General features: G+C 31.3%; 2 protein-coding genes across 2 annotated transcripts; one reads left to right on the forward strand and one right to left on the reverse strand.

Annotated features, from left to right (window-relative positions):
- The first annotated feature begins 4,628 nt into the window (after positions 1-4,628).
- On the forward strand, positions 4,629-6,980 carry LOC111285523 (L-ascorbate oxidase homolog). The gene is made up of 3 exons (XM_022875007.2): positions 4,629-4,987; positions 5,082-6,188; positions 6,301-6,980. Exons 1-3 carry the CDS (start codon positions 4,740-4,742, stop codon positions 6,599-6,601), a joined length of 1,656 nt encoding a protein of 551 aa, XP_022730742.1. The 5' UTR covers positions 4,629-4,739; the 3' UTR covers positions 6,602-6,980.
- A 6,539-nt stretch (positions 6,981-13,519) lies between these two features.
- Positions 13,520-19,671, reverse strand: LOC111285834 (transcription factor Pur-alpha 1-like). Its single transcript, XM_022875454.2, has 4 exons — positions 19,021-19,671; positions 14,382-14,522; positions 14,000-14,239; positions 13,520-13,901 (listed from the first exon to the last, which is right to left on the reverse strand). The coding sequence occupies exons 1-4, from the start codon at positions 19,351-19,353 to the stop codon at positions 13,749-13,751; spliced, it is 867 nt and encodes a 288-aa protein (XP_022731189.1). The 5' UTR covers positions 19,354-19,671; the 3' UTR covers positions 13,520-13,748.
- Positions 19,672-19,950: the final 279 nt, after the last annotated feature.

Here is a 19,950-nt window from a genome sequence, read left to right on the forward strand (position 1 = left end):
TTATAGTAAATTAGTTATAATTTTATAACAAATCATCAATAATTTAATAATAAACCATTATCAATTTAATAGTAAATCATTGATAATTTGGTAATATATCATTGATAGCTTAGTAGTTTAGTAATATATCATTGAGAGCTTAGTAGTAAATTACAGATAATATAATAATAAATCAATGTAACTTAATTGTCAATTATTGATAAACTTTTTTATACTTAAAATTGTTAGGAATTATATCTTCGTTACTAATGTTAGTGTAGTATTATCCCATATTTAATGAATATCTAATTTCTTGTAGTCTTATATTCAAGTTAGGCTCTTCCACTTACTGCTTATTTGTTTTAAGTTGAATGCTTAACATGACATCAGGCTAGGATTCTTTCTATTACCATTTTCAAATCTATCGCGTAGTAAGCTTCTTCTATTTTCACCTACATGTGAAAATGGCCTATTAGTGTAGTGTTATCTCACATTTAATAAATATCTAATTTTTTGTTATCTTATATTCAAGTTGAACCCTAACCAATTGATTGTAAATTAAATGCTTAATATGGTATCAGAGTTAAGATTTCTCTCTGTTGCCTTTTCCAAATTTGTCACTTTGTAGACTTCTTCTATCTCTGTCTACACATGATGGGAGCATGTTAGTGTGGTGTTATCCTACATTTAATGAATATATAATTTCTTATAATCTTATATTTAAGTTATGCTTCTCTACTTACTGCTAATTAATTTTAAGTTAGACGCTTGACAATTAAAAAAAAGAAAGGTAAAAATTTTATATTGGGAGACTTAGATAAACTTACCACAAACCTACTTAATAAAAATATTTAGTGAAAAAAATTTTAAATTTAAATGAAACAATACTTATATTATATTAAAAAAAATTGTTATAGTAAAATTGAATCCGTTCTTTCTTAAAGGGATCTATTATTAAATATATGATGACTCAAATTTTATCAATAATTATTAAAAGTACATCATAAATTATCAAAAGACTAATTACTAAAATTATATTAAGAGATTATCAAAATTTTATCAATGATTACCAAAATTATATCGAAACTTACTAAAATTTTATCAAAAGTTATTAAAATTAAAATTATATAAAAAGTTATCAAATTTTACTTATTTTATATCAAAATCAAAATTAAATTATTATTATTTATCATTATTGTCATAATATAAAAAATTATTTATTAAAATGAATTTTTAGATATAAAATTTATACGTACGCATGTTTAGTTAAACATGTCAGGTTCGACGTTGCAAATAAAGTCAGCCATCTCTTCTCTTCCACCCAATATCTTTCCCCATTATTCGCAAGTCCAAGGCTTGTGTGCTTCTCCATTCCTTGTTCGGGTTGTATGCATGAATGAACAAAGAGGAAACGGGCGAGCTATCATTCTTGCCCCTTGCATGATTTGTCCTATAGGTGAGAAATCTGGTTCGCAAGTCTTCAATTTCTTCATAATTGTCAACGCATCTCCCTCCACCATGATTCTTTGAAACCCCATCTCTGTAGCAACTTTTAAAGCTTTAACAGATGCATTCTCTTCTTCAACCACAAATGGATCGTTCACTCTTTCCATACTAGCAGCATAGGCTCCCATGATTTCACCTTCTGAATTTCGAATGATTACTGCTATTCACACCTGTACTGCCTTATGAAGTCTGCTACATTGGATGACTGTCTTCTTCACTCCCCATGCAACACTCTATTTCTGTCTGTCTATATTGCCCGGCATGTTATTGCCAGTTGCTGGAGCTGTTCTTTGTCTGTTGCCTTTACTATATTCTGGATCCATTCCGCTCCTGTCTCAGCCATGGTATCTTCTCCGTCCCAAATATAATTAAGCTGATGCCAGACCTCTGCAGCTATATTGCACCCTTTCAACGCATGGTACGTTGTCTCGGCCCCTTGACAGCACCTGAAGCATGTTTCTGCCACTGGAATCTGTCTGCATCTGAGGTTTGGCAGCACCGGTAGACATCCACGACACACTTTCCATAAAAACACTCGTATCTTTTTTGGCAAAGCTGCTGCCCAGATTTTTCTCCTATAATTCTGGTAATCCTTTGCATCTTGCTCGATCCTTAGGTGGCCACCCTCACATAGAACTTTGTATCCACTCCACACAGTGTAAACTCCTTTCCTGTCATGATGCCAAACCAGTGTATCCTTCAGCCCTTACTCGCTGGTAGCAAACTAATTGCTGCCACCTCCTCCTCTGAGAACATATTATAAAGCAAGTCCACCTTCCACTGCTTTGTATTTTCATCGATTAGATCTTTTACCAAGCCATCCTCGTTTCATCTCCCTCTAGGTGACTGTGAAATATAAATTCATTTGATAAAGGAGTTGTGATGATATGGTAGAAGAAAAAAAATGATCATAAATCAAATTAAACTTGAAATGTATACATTGAAGTCCGTATAATATAAATTTCATTAAAATGTTATAAAAATCTAATAAATTTTTTTTTTTTTTATTATTATTATTATTATTATTATTATTATTATTATTATCATATATTTTTAAGGAAAATTCATATTATTAGTTATAATCTGGTTTACAAAAGAAAGTTGAGATTGATCTAATTAAACCCTTGAAATATTATTTTTATTTAATTAAATCTTTATTTATTTAACAACAATAATAAATTAAATCTCAAATCCCATAACTCTGAAATTGATTATATAAAAAATCAAAAAATAATTATGTTAGGTTTGTTACACCACTTTTTTCTGTCCACGACAATTTTTTACATGGCATCCACTTTATTTATTTAACAGATTTCAATAATTTCATGTAAAATAAAATTTTAATTAAACAAAATTAATATTTTAAAAGATAGTTTGGTTCGAACAATTTTGCATTACTGTCCGAAATCTTTGTTTTATTCATGAGATTATCCCATTTGTTTCGAAATTATTCCCCTAACTGGAGAATGTTATATTATCTATAATGAAAAGATTTGGTCAAATCGGGGATCACAAACCCACCCTTTTCTTCGGTTAGGTTACGTTTGGAGAGACAATGTAACATTTTATCTCATTTATGCCCTCATTAAATGAATTTACGAGTTCATTTTACCTTTATAATTAAATCAAATAACAAAAATACCAATCCCAAATTAATTTCACCCCAAATTCCCTTCATTTTATTCACAAATCCTACCCACCCAAAAATTCATGTTTCCTTTTTATTTGAAAACTGTGGCCATCTATACCTCCAACCAGCTCTCTGCCTCCCGCCGTTGGTGCACCTCCGACCAACCATTTGCATTAGCATCGCATGCCACGCGTCTGACATGTCAATGACATGTGGCATGCCACTAGAATTAATGAACATGATATTAATTTTGTTAACATTGTATTTTTTGGTCGAATATATGTCATTCTTTTTATCGGATAGATGTGATTATCGTATTAATTAATAGATTTATAATAAATATATTACATTATAAATTTTTAAAATTAAGTATTAAATTAAATATTTTATTATAATTTAAGAGTTAAATATGATATTGTATTTTATGAAAATATACATAATGTTATTTTAATACATGACTTTAGTTACTTGCTAATAAAAAATGAAAACATTAGTCCATAAGCAACAGTGTGTAGGTTTGTTTCAACTTTATATTGAACTTTTTCTATTTATATTCTATTTTATTAATTGATTAATTTGTTTAATTACTTAATTATGTAATATTTGGTTATAATTGTAACTTGTAATTGCAATCTCATAAAGAAAACAGAAAATTTATTGCTTGCAACAATTTTAATTTTTTTGAAAAAAATATTGTCAAACATGTTTTTTGTTGTTATTTTCAAAAGAAAGTGAAAATAGCAAAAACAAAAATGATGTCAAATTATTCAACCGCCAATCTATCATGAAAATCAATTTGTTTCAAGTATAGTAGGATTAACAAAGAAGAATTTTAATGGCAATTCAATTAAATAACCCCAACAATGAAAATCAATTTGTTTCAAGTATAGTAGAATTAACAAAGAAATTTTTTAAATGCCATATCTGTTTATGGATATTTGCATCTAAGAAAATTTAATACATTAATATATTCAACTATTTATTATACTACTAAAATAAATTGAAAAATGTTTTAATCTTTTTAATTTGTAACCATGTGTAGTATTAGTTCACAAATAAACTTTCAAAATTGAAGGAATAAAAAAGACAAAATAGAATAACAAATGTAATGTATATTTTTTAAAACCACGAATTTTCATGCAAACTTCATTAATTAATTAAATTATGCTTTGATAAAAATTTGAAACTTACAATTTTATTCCTCAATTAAGTATTAATTTATTTGTTTAACCTAAATCAACAGAAAAATAGATTTCTTAAGCTAAACAAAAAAATATAATGTTGCGGTGTATTGGAAAGAAAAGGCGGATTTATAGAAAAAAGTGGTTTTACATGGTAAAAGCTGTTAGTGTTAAAAATAGAATGTAATTAATGAAAGAAATGGGAAAAAAAAATGAAAGGAAGGGCGCCATGTATGGATCTGGAGCGAAGAATGAGGACGGGAATTTGTGGTGAGCAATGCTTGCGCACAAGGGATTCCCTTGTATAAATGGCATCGCCCAATGGAGTTCGTAGATCAAAGCAGACAAATCTTCCTCCACTTGGGGATCGCAAACACTAATTGATAAGTTAATTTCATTGGAGAGACGGATCTTTTTGAAAAGCAGGTGAAGGGAGAAAAGCCATGGGTGGAGTGATGCTAATATTGTTGTTATGCCTGTGGGCTGGATCGATGCTGGTGGCCCGAGCCGAAGATCCTTACCTTTTTTTCACTTGGAACCTCACCTACGGCACCATCTCTCCCTTGGGAGTTCCCCAGCAAGGCATTCTTATCAACGGTCAGTTCCCCGGGCCCAATATCAACTCTACCAGCAACAACAACATCGTGCTCAATGTCTTCAACAACCTTGATGAGCCATTCCTTTTGACATGGTAAACGACTACGATTCATGAACAGAGAGTTTTTTTATATCTGATTGTTTAACGAAGAATTGAGTTAATTTTACGACAATGAAATTTGTTGCAGGAACGGCGTACAACAAAGGAAGAACTCTTGGCAGGATGGTGTGCTCGGAACCAACTGCCCTATTCTCCCTGGGAAGAATTACACCTATCACTTCCAGGTCAAGGACCAAATTGGCAGCTACATGTATTATCCAGTGACAGCTATGCATAAGGCAGCCGGAGGTTTTGGTGGCCTTCGTATTAACAGCCGTCTACTCATTCCTGTCCCCTACCCTGATCCTGCGGATGACTACACTATCCTTGCGGGAGACTGGTTCAGCAAAGGACACACCACCCTCAAGAAACTGCTGGATGGCGGCCGCAACCTTGGCAGATGTGACGGTGTCCACATTAATGGGAAAGTAGCCAAAGGTGATGGTAAGGATGAACCTCTCTTCACCATGGAGCCTGGCAAGACCTACAAGTATAGGATTTGCAATGTCGGAATCAAGACATCTCTCAACATCAGGTTCCAAGCCCACAACATGAAACTGGTTGAGATGGAGGGCTCTCACACAGTGCAAAATGTGTACGAATCCCTTGATGTTCATGTTGGACAGTGCTTTAGTGTGCTTGTAACGGCCGACCAGGAACCTAAGGATTATTACGTTGTGGCCTCTACCCGATTTACCAGACGATTGGTTACATCCACCGGCATCATCCGCTACACCAATGGCAAGGGACCGGCCTCACCTGAGCTGCCTCCACCACCTGTTGGTTGGGCTTGGTCACTCAACCAATTCCGTACCTTCCGTTGGAACCTCACTGCTAGCGCTGCCAGGCCTAATCCTCAAGGCTCCTACCATTATGGTTCCATTAACATTACCCGTACCATCAAGCTAGCTAACACCGCCGGAAAGGTAGATGGCAAGCTTCGATATGCCATTAACGGAGTCTCCTATGTCGACCCACCCACTCCATTGAAACTTGCCGAATACTATAACGTCGCCGACAAGGTTTTCAAGTATGATAATATTGCGGACGATCCGCCAGCTACAATCTCAGAAATCACTCTAAACCCTATTGTCCTTAACTTGACCCACCGAACCTTCATCGAGATCATCTTTGAGAACCGTGAGACCGCCATTCAGTCTTGGCACTTGTCCGGCTATTCATTCTTTGCTGTGGCGTAAGTTTTGGCACTTTGCTCTTGTAACTAATAGTGTACTTTCTAACATGCATTCAGTCATTTGGTTTCTTTCAAAGTTTAATATACTATGTTTTGCACTTATTGCTTGTAGCATCGAGGCTGGGACTTGGACTCCTGATAAGAGGAAGAACTACAATCTTCTTGACGCCGTGAGCAGGCACACGATTCAGGTCTTTCCAAAGTCCTGGGCTGCAATCCTTTTGACTTTTGATAACTGCGGAATGTGGAACATCAGGTCCGAGATATGGGACAGGCACTACCTTGGACAGCAGCTCTATGTGAGCGTTCTCTCCCCTGCGCGCTCCCTCAGGGACGAGTACAACATTCCGGATAACTTACTGCTTTGCGGCATCGTGGAGAGCATGCCTAAGCCTCCACCATACAGCATGTAATTAGGCCGTCGTTAATCAGTATTCATATTCCAATTCCACTTTAAATACATAGGGAGTGAGAGGGGGAGAGCTACCTTGAGATCCAAGTGTTTTTCTTTTCTTTTTTTTTTTTTTTTCTAATACTGATTGTGCGCAATTAATTTCCTGGGCTGATTATTCAACAAAATGGTGAAGAATAAGAAGGATCGGAACTTGGAACATGTATGTTTCCATCCTTCCAAAGTGCTGCCATTACATTATTTTATCTTTTAATTTTTATATAAAATGTTTATTTGTCCCTACGATTATTCTTTCCTTGTCGATGATAATCGATATATAAACCAATTTGTAAAAGGTAGTCATGTTATGAATTCTACTACTAATTCATAATTTTTATTAGAATTGCCAAATTCTCAACCTAATATCTCAGGTTAAACTTATCAATAAGAAGTTAAAATTTAAAATTTAGAGTAAAAATTATTCAAGCACATACTTAATCAAGTAATTTTCTATCTCGCTTCAAAATTATGTGGATTTTTATTTTATTCTACTTTTAAAGTGTAATTTTCTTAACAATTCAAATAATTTAAAATACTAAGATTTATTACATTAATTTTAATTTGCATACCTTAACTACTCTAATGTTAGGATTCCTAACTTGTTTAAAAAAATTAATCTTGAAATTTAAACTTTTTAACACATTACAGCACCATAAACATCATTATACTCAGCTTAAATGATAAAACTTTGTGAAGTTAGTTATCCCAAACCTAACATCTTGGTTTTATCCTTACTATTCATGAACTGCTTCTTAATCCTCTTGTAATATCTTTTTCGGTTTACAAGATTTGGGAATGAGGGAGAGGATGGTTTTGTTCCAACCTAAGTCTTCGTGCCTTCTTTAACGCTTCTTTGCCATTACATCAAAAAGTCGAAGGCGTTGTCTACAAATGTTTTCACTAATAATACCAAGATTAAGAAAATTTAAGAGAAAGCTCCTACGAGTATAATTAGAATTCTCACAAATTAAGTTAATTTAGAAGAACTGCACTTGTTCTTCACATGTAACATCACCTACGGCAGCATCTCTCCTCAGCAAGGCATTCACACAAATGGTCAATTCGCAGGACCCAATGTCAATTCCACAACCGACAATAATAATATTGTGGTCAATGTTTTCAATAACCTTGATGAGCCCTTCCATTTTGTAAGGAAATGTCTTGAATCCTTTAATCTCACATTAAAAATTGAATAAATTTATAAAAATTGAGAGTTCATCTTATTTTATATCGAAAGTTTAGTAAAATTATAAGAGATTTATATTTTATAAATAAAATGCTTTGGTTTTAATTTGATAATTTTAAATAGTTAGACATAAAAAAAAATGTGAGTAGGTTATTAAAAAGATGTATTAGATTTTGGATTAAATTTTAAGTAAAAAATTTTTTTGTGATTTTTCTAATTTCAAAAGTCTTATAGTTATAAAGATTTCTTTATTAATAAATTGGATTTAGAATATATTATTTTGAATTGGATCAAAATAAATATATTTATGTATTTTTATTTTTTATTTGAGTTTATTATTTTATAGGTATAAATGTTGCATGTGCATATTTATTTTTCATATAATATATATATATATATGTATATGCTTATGGAATGTGAAGTACTTACTACATGTATAGTGTTTTGATTTGAGTTATTCCCTTTTAAACGCATAGCAGGATGGAGTGTTTGAAACCATGCACTTGTCCATTCAGACGGGAGCCACACATACCACTTCCAGGTCAAGGACCAGATTGGTAGCTAGCTAGCCTACATCTACTAAACCACCACAGCTTTTCACAGGGCAGCTGGAGCTTTTGGTGGTCTTCCAGTGAAAACCCGTCTCCTGATTCCAGTCCCCTATGCCGATCCGGCCGATGACTACACTGTCCTCATAGGCGACTGGTATTCCAAGAGCCACACCACTATGGAGAGAGCGTATTGCCTTTTTCTTTTAGTGTACTTGCTTTTTTGATTTGTTCTCTGCGTTTCATCCTATCATAATACATGTTTAAAATATCTTTAAGATTGTTGCAGAACTTGCTGACGATAAGCCATTGTCTCTCGAGCCTTTTATTTTGTCCAATCTTTATTTGGGTAACTTGTTTCTAATTGAATTGTTTCAACAAGAAAAGATTCACCCAGCCCTTGTACCCCTACAAAATTCGTCATTGAATTTTAATCAAAATTCTATTTGGGTCATTAAATTTTAACTTATCTGAACTTTTTAAATTATACTAAATTAAACCACCATAGCATGTTTCATTCAAAAAATTAAGCCACACAAGCTGCTATATCGATATTTTTAGACAAAAAATAAAAAGAAATAAAGTTCACGAAAAGAGCTCTTGCCTAGCTCTAAATCATCAATATTCTTAATGCTTAATACTTACCCTAATACATAAATACAGCCATAACCCCGATAATTCCTTGCTATGATACTTATGTTTAGGCAACACCAGCTTAAAAGTTTATTCTGAAGAGCTATATATATAGATATATAATTTTGTTTTTTTTTTTTTTTGGTAAAAGTAGATCATATTTTATGACCATATGTGTTGAAAGTTAAAAACCATATTTTAAAAAGAAGTTCAATAACTTTCAGCTTCTAAATGAACGGGTTCTTGAAACATCAAACATGAACACAATTTTTATGTTTCTTAAGTCTCTAGAAAAATCAAACAGTGAACACAATTTCTGGACAATCATGGGTAATGTTCCAGCATGAAGAGAAGTAGTTGGCAAATACAAGGGAAAATAAGCTTATGTTTAGAATTTAAAGGTAACATTTTGCTTAATACCTGTCCTGTTACTTGCTTCAACATCTTACAAACAACAACCTCAAAACATAACTTAATAGGCAATGCTTTACTCCCACGATCCAACCAATCCGCGCATTCCCACTTTCATTTCTTTGAAAAAAAGCAGCCAAGTAGCCATCCCATAAAATTCCCTTTATCCTTCCAATCTCAAAAGTTGATCTAGGACTGCAGTTTTTGGGTTTTTAGATTTTGTTATTTTCTTTATAATGGAAGATGCTATTCTTAAACCTAAACAGATTAACGGATTTAGTCAAGTGAAAGGAGGAGAAAAGCAGGATCTGGGTGGTTACCGCTGGCCAAATTTGTGGCCGACATTCATCGGAATCTAGGTTTCAGATATAGCTGGCCATGGTCCCACAGGCCGTGTGGTCAAACTAAAAAATGTTTATACTATTAAAATACTATTATTTTATATTGAAAAATATTTATTATTAAATCATAAAAATATTATTTACTTGTATTTATTTTTAAAATAGTAGTATAAATATGTTATTAAAATATTAAAAATAATATATTTTAAAATTAAAAATATTAAGAAATTATTAAAAAATTTCAAATTATTAAAAACTTATTATTAAAATAATAATATTTTTATATTAAATAATACTCAAACAAAATACTGTTTACTATATTCATATTTATTATTTATTATTAAAATACTTATTATTAAATTTATTATTTAAATATTAAAAAATTTATGTGTAGTAATATTTAAAATTAAAATATTAACGGACTCTATATTAATAGTTTAATATTTCAATATATTTTTAAATTAATATATTAATAAAAATATTAGTTAAAATTAAGAAAAATGTTTTGTTAATATAACAATATTATCAATCGGGTCAAGTTAAATCTAAACCTAAGAAAATATATCCAAAGTCCACTTCGCGTTAAATATACGGTAATAGGCTGGACCTCGTCCTTGACTAAATTTTTTTTTGTCAAATTATAATATTAGTCTTTGTATTTATATAAAATTTAAACTTTAGCTCCCACAAAATAATTTATTAAAATTAGATCTCGGTCTAAGTTAATAATATTAGTCCAATTACTCATATCAATACTTTATCTCTATTAAATAATTGATGTGACTATTAATCATACTAATGTGATCATTGATTATATTAATGTGATAATTAAAATTGATAAAATTAATTGTCAAATTATAAAAGTAATTTTTATATTCGTACTAAATTGGAAATTTATTTTTTATATTCATATGAAATTTAAAATTTAGTTTGTATTCTCATATAAAATTTAAAATTTAATCTCTTTAATATAAAAAAATATTTTTATTTTTTATTTTTTAAAAATATTAAATTTTAGAAATATTTTAGTTCCTCTAATATATTAGTTTTTATTATATATAATTAATTATTAATAATATTATATTAATAATATTATTATCATTTATATTAATCAATTATAATATTAATAATTTAAATTAATATATCAAAGTTAATATTGTTTTAAATAGTATAAATATATCATAATGAGAACTTTCAATTTTTTTCATAAAAAAAATTTTATTTAAATAATTAGTTTGAATCTAATTTAATAATCTTTTAACAAGACTAATAATATGAAATTAATATAGTAAAAATATATTACAATAACTACAAATTTATTAAAAATAATATAACTAAAATTTATATAATTTATAACTAAACACATCAAATATTTGCTAAAACTAATTTTTAAAATAATTTTAAAAAATTCTTAATTTGAAAATTTTCACATTTTGTAAACATTTGATTTATTTTGAGCAACAAAATCTCTAACATTTCACAATTTTCAGTGACAAAAGAAAGCATGAATTTAAAGTAGAAATGTAATACTACAACTTAAAATTTTATTTCCGTAAAAATGATATTCAAAAGTCTAAGTTTCATAAAAAACAATACAAATTGATTTAAATTTATTTGTGATGATTTGTAAAGTTTTGACCTTAAATATCAAAATACTTTTTTCGCTCTTCTATATTTAAATAGAGTTTCATAAATACCTCTAATTTAAGATTTTTTAAATTGTCCTTATAAAAATCAAGATAATACTTTGCATAAATAATAACTGTTAAAAATCTCCTTATATTTAGGTCAGATCTCAAAGGCTATATTTATTTGAAATATTATCTTATTTTTTAAATGTTTTTTCTTCAAAACCCTATTTATAAAAATATATGCATGATATGCATCAACATAATAATAATAATATAAATGCATGATAATTCAAGAATGCATAAAATAACAAAGTAAAATGAGATGCAAATGCATTAATGGAATCATGGGTCTAGAATAGGATTTAAGGTTAAGACTTATGGTTGATTTAGGTTTTAGAATTGGTTTAGGGTCTAGGTTAAGGTTTTAAGGTTTTTGAATTGGTTTAGGATCTAGGTTAAGGTTTAGGATTTATGTTTTAGAGTTTAAGGTTAGGATTTGGTTAAGGTGTAGGGTTTAGGTTTAGATTTGGGGTTTAGAGTTTGGTTTAAAGTTTGGTTCAGGGTTTAGGTTTAGATTTGGGGTTTAGAGTTTGGTTTAAAGTTTGGTTCAGGATTTAGGATTTAGATTTTAGGCTTAAAGTTTAGGTTTAGAGTTTGGGTTTTGGTTTAAGAATTAGGATTTAGTTTGGGTTTGGAGTTTAAGCTTAAGGTTTAAGTTTTAGGTGTAAATTTTATGTTTAAAGTTTAGGTTTTAGTTTAAGGTTTACAGTTAGGTTTGAGGTTTAGAATTGGGATTTCGGGTTGGGGTTTGGATGGAAAGTGCATGTGACAAAAATAACAAGAATGTCATTAACAAAAATACAATCTTTAATGCATAAAAAATACATATTAATATCATAAAATTAATACAATAAAATATATTAAAATAAGTAAAATTTTATTAAAAATAATATAACTAAAATTTATATAATTTATAACTAAAGACATCAAATATTTACTAAAAATAATTTTTAAAATTATTAAAAATTTTTTGCTTAATTCTAAAATTTTTACATTTTGTGAGCATTTAGCTTACTTTAAGCCACAAAATCTCTAATATTTCACAATTACTAATGATAAAGGAAAGCAAGAATTTTAAAGTATAAATGTAATATTACAATTTAGAATTTTGTTTCATCAAAAATGATTTTCAAAAGTCTAAATTTTGAAAGCGAAAATTTTACTGAACATCACAAATAGCATAAATGATAATAATATTATTAATATGATATTATTAATAATTAATTATATATAATAAATCTTAATATATTAAAGGAACTAAAATATTTTTAAAATTTAATATTTTGAAAAAACTAAAAAAATTTAAAATATTTTTTATATTAAAAGAATTAAATTTCAAATTTCATGCAAGTAAAAATATTAAATTTTAAATTGTGCGAATATATGAACTAAATTTTAAATTTCGTATGAGCATATGAATCATTTTTATAATTTAATAACTAATTTTATCAATCTTAATTATTACTTCAACAAGTCAATACTACATCAATATAATCAATGTCCACATCAATTATTTAATAGAGATAAAGCAACGATGTCATCAATTAAACCAACATTGTTCAATTAGATTAATATGAGGATTTAATTTCAATGAATTATGTTATAAAAATTTAAATTTAAATTTAAGATAAGTACAAGAATTACTTGTATAATTTTAACCTCTTTTTTTTTAAATTGTTTTTCCTTTTAAATAAGAAAAAGATAATATCTAAAATAATATCATATTTTTTAATAAATCATTTTCATTAACCAATGGATTTTTTACCAAACAAATATTAAAAAATACAAAAATCATTTTGGGAAAGTCAATTTCCATTAAACAAATGTAACCTTCGGTTTTGCAATCCGCTGACAAAGTAGAACACAATACTTGACAACAGTGAAAAACCCACCATGCAACAATTCCAAGCAATATTTGTTTAAAATTGAAATTAATACATCCCATCAGTGCTTGCTTCTAAGACAGGAAAAAAAAAGAAAAAAAAGAAAAAAAAAAAAACCCCACACACATGAAATAAGCATTATTGAGAAGGTAACGAGGAAGTCACACTATCAAACTGACAAATTACATTTATCCAATTGTAATCTGTTATTCCCATGAAACTAAGATTCACAAGTATCTCCGATGTTTCTCTGTTGATTAAACATATAAAATCAGATTATTTTCAGGCTTGAATGAGAGCAGAAGGGATGAAAAGAGCACAATTGCACCTCTTATCAAACAACTATTAGAGGCTTTGGAGGAGCAAACTTGACAGAATCAGAATTATTTATTTATTTCACCATGTTCCAGTGGCATTCACCTTGGAGGTGGATCCACCGTTCGAACATTTCCAGCAGTCATTCCTTCAATGCGATCCTTTGTAATCTCCACAAAATGACCCACTATTTCGTGGAATTGCTTCAATCCTGACAATGGGAGAATGATGGAAGACCGATCAGAACCTGCAACCTGCAATTGTTGAACCATCCTATTATCAACCTAGTCCATGCCTACACCTAAATTCTATTTATTAATATACTTATATGAAAGAAAAAGAAAGAGAGTACTTCAGATATTCTCAAGAAATGTCCTCTGTTGTTGCTCCCAAGATCAAAGAAAAATCTCTTCTGATCAGCTCTGATCACCTTTGAAACCCCCATGTTACCAAGTTCATCCTGTGCAGGCAATTCAACTGATCTGTCTACTTTCAATTCAGAAGTTGAGGTAGGCTGGCTGTGTCCAGATATGAAGCCAGCCCCAACATCATCTGAAAGCCCAACAATACGTTCTGAAGGTTCAGAACTTTGCTGTTTCAGAAAACCCATATACACACAAAAACAACCAGATTGACAAATTAAATGTGATTATATGAAAAAAAAAAAATGGAACTGATATATGACAGCAGAGAAACTGGAAAGAAAGGAGCATAGGAATGTAGCCCAAAGATACCTGATTGGGCAAAATGAAGAGCCTTGATGCCTCATTGATCTCTGCCAATATGTTCCTAAATGCTGCCCACCCTTCATCCCCAGTACTCCCTGCAGGCACAATAATGGTGCTGCGGTTCCTGCTGACAGATGCTTCAGATACCTTCACATATAATTTCATTAGAGAAACATTTTTTGAAAATGAACTCTAACTGACTTTTCGCCTCTTCCAAACAATTCAGAGTTAATTCATAGAATCAAAGACAATATACAAACACTACTTGCAAAAAAAGAAATCAAAGCCACTAAATGCTTGCAAACAGCATTTATGCTTCATTCCATAAATAATAGCTCCAAATAGTCAAATTCTTTTTATCATGCTTCTGCTCACAAGCATGCATTCATGTTTGCGACTGTATTTGCATATGTTCAAATGTATATCTATATCCTAGCATTATTCCAAAGAAAATACAATAGCCACCAGATTTTACAAAATTTCCACAATAATTTATGAGAATGATTTGATAGCTCTTTAGTTCAAATTTCTTCTCTCTTTCATGAACTTTGCAGGTTATTTATTTATTTTGTCCACAACTTATAAACATTCAAGTTCCGAAATGAGAAACCTATGTTGCTTCCGCTCTTCGTTAACACTCACAGTCAAGTCACAATAACACAGGCAGAAACAGCCTCCACAGTCTGCAAAGTGAGACCAAGGCTGTTCTCTTATCAAACATATTAAAACTATCAGCAACCAATCATAGCAAAGTGATATTCATAACAATCTAATACAATAACCTTATCTACTTAACAATCTAACCTGCTGAAATAAACTTGGATGACTTTACCAACACTCAACCTGGACATTTACCTCTTTTTTTTTTTTTTTTTTGAAGAAACCTGGACATTTGCTTAAACACAGTCCTCATTAACTCTAGTTTCCCACTATTGGCATTTCGCCACTTGTTGACCAAATAAAAAGTTATGAGATTAACAGAAATTTCTCCCCACAAACCTTAAGTACATATTAGACATCTTCTTCATCGGTTTTCTCTTTTATTTTGTTCATTTCTTCCCTTGAAGAGGCAATTCAAAGATAAGGGATAAAGAGAATATACTTTTTCATCAACATGATTAAAGCTATATTCAACTTTTGTCTTGGCTTCCCATGGGAAGTTGTCAAAGATGAGCATCACAGAATCTCAAGATTGCAGCAAGTTCCTCAAAGTTGGTAAACACACATTGCAAGGCAAGGAATCAGCGACATGTTGCAGTGATAACAGTAGATAATTCCCACATGCAATTTGGATATATGATGTCTCTTAAATTTTTCAGACACCTGCAAATCTAGATATGAAGCATCTTTTGCTATACAATCACAATTATTGAATTGATTTTATTAAAACTTTTATCATATGGAATCTAGATTTCTTGTTTTTAATTGTTTCCATGGCATAGATTCCCAAATTGGGTGCCAAAAGGGTGCCAATTCTTTAGGAGTTTCCAAGTATAGTTTTTGGCATATAATAAACATATTCTAATGTTAATCACTTTCATGTCTTATAAAAAATGATGCTTACTCTTACTTTTGGAGAGCCAGATCATGAACCTTTCTGTTTTCACAAGTTGTTATAGTTTAGTCATGTAATAGCCGCTTTACTTCCATTCTGCAACAGTTGGTATCAAAATGAGTACAAGGAGATATACTAGTTGGTTAGTTGATTATAAAATTCATATCCAGTACAAGAAGATTCGTAAAATGAATTGCATTTTACAAACTTAACAACTTGGTAGAATAATTGACAAAGTATAGGGCGCAACAAGGGAAGACAAAATTCATCTTTGGCAAGATTCAGAGATTGTCGGCTACAGAATATTTCCACTATCAAAGAATATTGTTTAGAGTAGAGAAGAGGATTACTACTTAGTTTAAAAATTATGTGGGGATTCTATTGTCATCTAGATTCAAGGTTAAGAGAACAGAAAACCTGCTGTAAGTTCTAATTAAGATTGGCAGAAAAAATATGCTAAGTATAGTTTGTCCTCAACCAGTTGGTTACAATTATCATTGTAAAAGTTGTTTCTCATGCAGCAGAAGGGAAAAAGAAAAGCAACAGATAGGAAGAAATTTAACAGATTCAAAGAGAAAACATGTTAAGTATAATTTGTCCCCAAATTCATTGCTTGCAATTCCATAATTGAAAAAGTTCTGTTTTATGAGTCAGTTGTCCCTTTTGTTTGACATTTGGATCCTTTCTGAATCAGTTGAGTCTTCTATGAGTCTATTTGGATTCATTTTAGGTTTTTTTTTTTAAACCATTTTTTAAATTTTAGGGTAAAGGAAGGGAATTTGCATCTGAGGCTGTTTGATGGCATGTGAATCCACTGTTCATCCTTTAATATTTCAGGGGCTGTCCAAGTCCATGGTTTTGCCAGCAATAATTTCAGTTTTTTAACTGTCTCGTTTATCAGCAAATACATATAAAAGCAACCTGTTTTGGCTTAAAAACAACTAAAGTTTGTGGTTGGTTTTTTTAGAAGTTTTCCTATAATGCTGGGGCATAAGAACCAATTTCTCTCTAGAAAAGGGCAACCAGAAAATAACAACACATGATGTGTGAAAATATTATTTTAGAAAAATTAACTGGAAAAAGATAATCCTGATTGTCTAAGGCTCAACCAATTAATAATGACTATGAGAAGTTCACATCAAGGCAAGTTAGATGAAGATCAATTTGAAGAGATGGACAGCGATTTATAGTTATCCTCTGATATGAAATTAGACCACACTGAAGACAATTCTGCTTTTGAGGTATCTTGAACATGGTTAGATGAAATGTGGAGAATCAACATTTTTCCACCCTTATTAAGTTGTTATCAAGAGGTGCCATGCTAGTGCTCTTCGACCAACTCAATTCTGCCAAAAGTATACTTAAGCAATCCAAATATACGACAGAGGTCAACAGCAACAAACCTGATGTGCCTCAAAACAAGCTGGCCCAGATCCCAAACCAATTACCATCAACTAGCTAATGTGGCACAAGTTGACCCACAAAGACCTATTCAGAACCCAACATAACATAGAAAGAATTGACTTGAAGGCAACAACATGAACTTTACCAACCTAAAACCTGAAATGAACTAAGAATTCAAAACCAAAAATGCCTAAATCCAAACCTAACCCAATTCATCCAATGGCAACCTTTAATTAAAGGTAAAACTAGCAGAGTTTTAGAATGAAAAATAAAACTTAGAAGAGAAAATCTCAAATTTTAAGCAATAATCAACAAGATACACGTTGATTAAAGACGTAAGGTTCAAGCAGCCAAAGATAATTTTTTGTTCCTGTGACATTTTTTGTTTTTTGCCATGAAGCAGCACAGTACTGCAAAGGAACTACAAACCAAAACCAGAGAGCTAGAAACTAGACATTTGGAGCATCAATGCAACATTGTGATTCTCTGAAATAAAGTCATTAATGCTATCAAGAAAGTCTGAGACAATCAAGCACTAAAGATCAGGCTTTGTAGCCAAGAAATATTTAATTGGAGGAGCTAATATCATTCTTATGGAAGGAAAATCCTGAGAAGCAACAAGCATTTCAAGAAGCTGATCCAAGGTTCAAGCAACCACATTTAATATGGAGAAAATATAAACCAAAATCATGGTGCTTAAAAATAGATATTAGGAGCTTCACAGAAGCATTTTTGTTGCTTAGAAATAAAAGCATCAATTGGTGATGGAAGGCTGACAGAATCGAACATGACATTTCAGATAAGAAATATTGAACGGAAGGAGCTGATATCATTCTCATACATGAACATTCAGAGTTGCAACAAACCTTTAAATTGAAGGTATGAAAGAGAAGCCTCATTAGCAACAAATGAGGTAGCTCTCATGCAAAAGGCAATTAGCAATTTCAAAGTCAGAAGTGTTAAAATAGACTCATCTCAACTAAAAGGCTTAGCACTATAAAACTTACTAATGAATAGGTATGCTCATGGGTCTAGTTCAAACATGAGCGAAGTTTCTAGAGTCTGCTTTCAATGTGTTAGAGATGTGCAATTAAATGTTGGGTGCCAATTTCCTCCACAACCATCTTTCAGCTAGTCATTCTAATCAAGTCAAATTTCCTAGTTCATGGTTTAGCCCTTCTCTGGCACCAGTTAGTCCATCAAGCTCTTGTTCGTGTAACCACTTTTCTAGCCAAGAAGAACAGGAATCGATTTTAAGAAAGGCCACAATTACTCTTCAATTACTTAAGAAGAAACCATAGCAGCAGCAACTGTGTTGATGAATGACAACAGATATTATTCACCACTCTAAATTCTAAGAAGGTTAGGTCTCTTGATAGCCGCAATTATCTGTATTTACAATTGCTGGTTCAGAGTGCTACAAAGCTAAGGCTTAGTTCTAATACCATCATAGATAAGAATGTGATTCTCCAGCATTATCCAATTCAACAAGAGAGCGGAGCCCCAAAACCAATTCTACTAAAACTCGACAGCATATATAGGAAAGAGAAGATTGAAGCAAAATTAAAAAAAAAAAAATCTTAACATCAAAAGAGAAAACAACATGTGGAATTTGTGTCAAGCAAAGAAAAGAGAAATAGACGTGGGTGAGTGAATGTAGTAGTAGTAGTAGTAGTAAGAGCGTACCTTCAAAAAACGACCCCTGCGATTCTCGCCGATGTCAAAGTAAAAGACTTTAGTGTCGAGCTGCAATTCCTTGCTGAAGAGATCGTGGTCGTCGGAGTTGACGTAGTAATTGAAAAGATCAAGGAACCAGGAAATGCCAGAGGAAGGGACGATGATGGTGGACCTGGTAGCCGATGTCTTTTCGGAGATTTTCAGGTAACGCCCGCGTGGGTTCTCCTTGAGATCGAAGTAGAACAGCTTGTGTTCAACCTGAAGTGTTTTGCAAACCAGCTCCACGTCGTTTCCTCCTCTGTCTGCTACGCCGCCTCCTCCTCCTCCTGAATTCCCTTCCATTTTATTTCGGTTTTCACCAGGTGGAAAAAAAAAAAAACACTAGTAAAAGCCTATCAGCAGGCTCCAACGTGGGAGTAACAGCTGCTACCACCTAACAATAGTAGCTAGATCTGAATACTGATGAACAACTGAAAAGCACAATCTTAATTAATCGATTTTGTAGGAGTAGGAGTTTCGATTACATATTACTTACTAGTAGCAGCGAGGGGTTTTGATTAAGTTGTTAGGGTTTGGACTTGGACCTTGGAACCATATTATATCATTGTCAATCCTATTTTTTATTGATCATAATGATGATAGGGAAATTTGACCAAGCACTAGTTGGGAGTACCATTTCTCCCGTGCTCGTGCACTTATACCCTTTTTTTTTTTTTTTTTTTCTTGAAAAGCAGTTTTAAACCTCTAGTAACTCTTTTTTTTTTTTTTTTTAATTTCCAAATCTTTAATAACTCTAAATATAATAAAGTATATATTGGGGAAAGAAAACCTCAATTTCCATCCTCACACTTCACTCTATATTAACTATTTTATTTTGGGGTAAAAAAACTATTTTATTTAAATAATAAATACACTCGTCTAAATATTAACTGCTTTTAT

This window comes from Durio zibethinus, chromosome 6, assembly GCF_047325235.1.
Source record: "Durio zibethinus cultivar Kanyao isolate XHJ-2024 chromosome 6, ASM4732523v1, whole genome shotgun sequence".
In the NCBI taxonomy this organism is placed as follows: domain Eukaryota; kingdom Viridiplantae; phylum Streptophyta; class Magnoliopsida; order Malvales; family Malvaceae; genus Durio; species Durio zibethinus.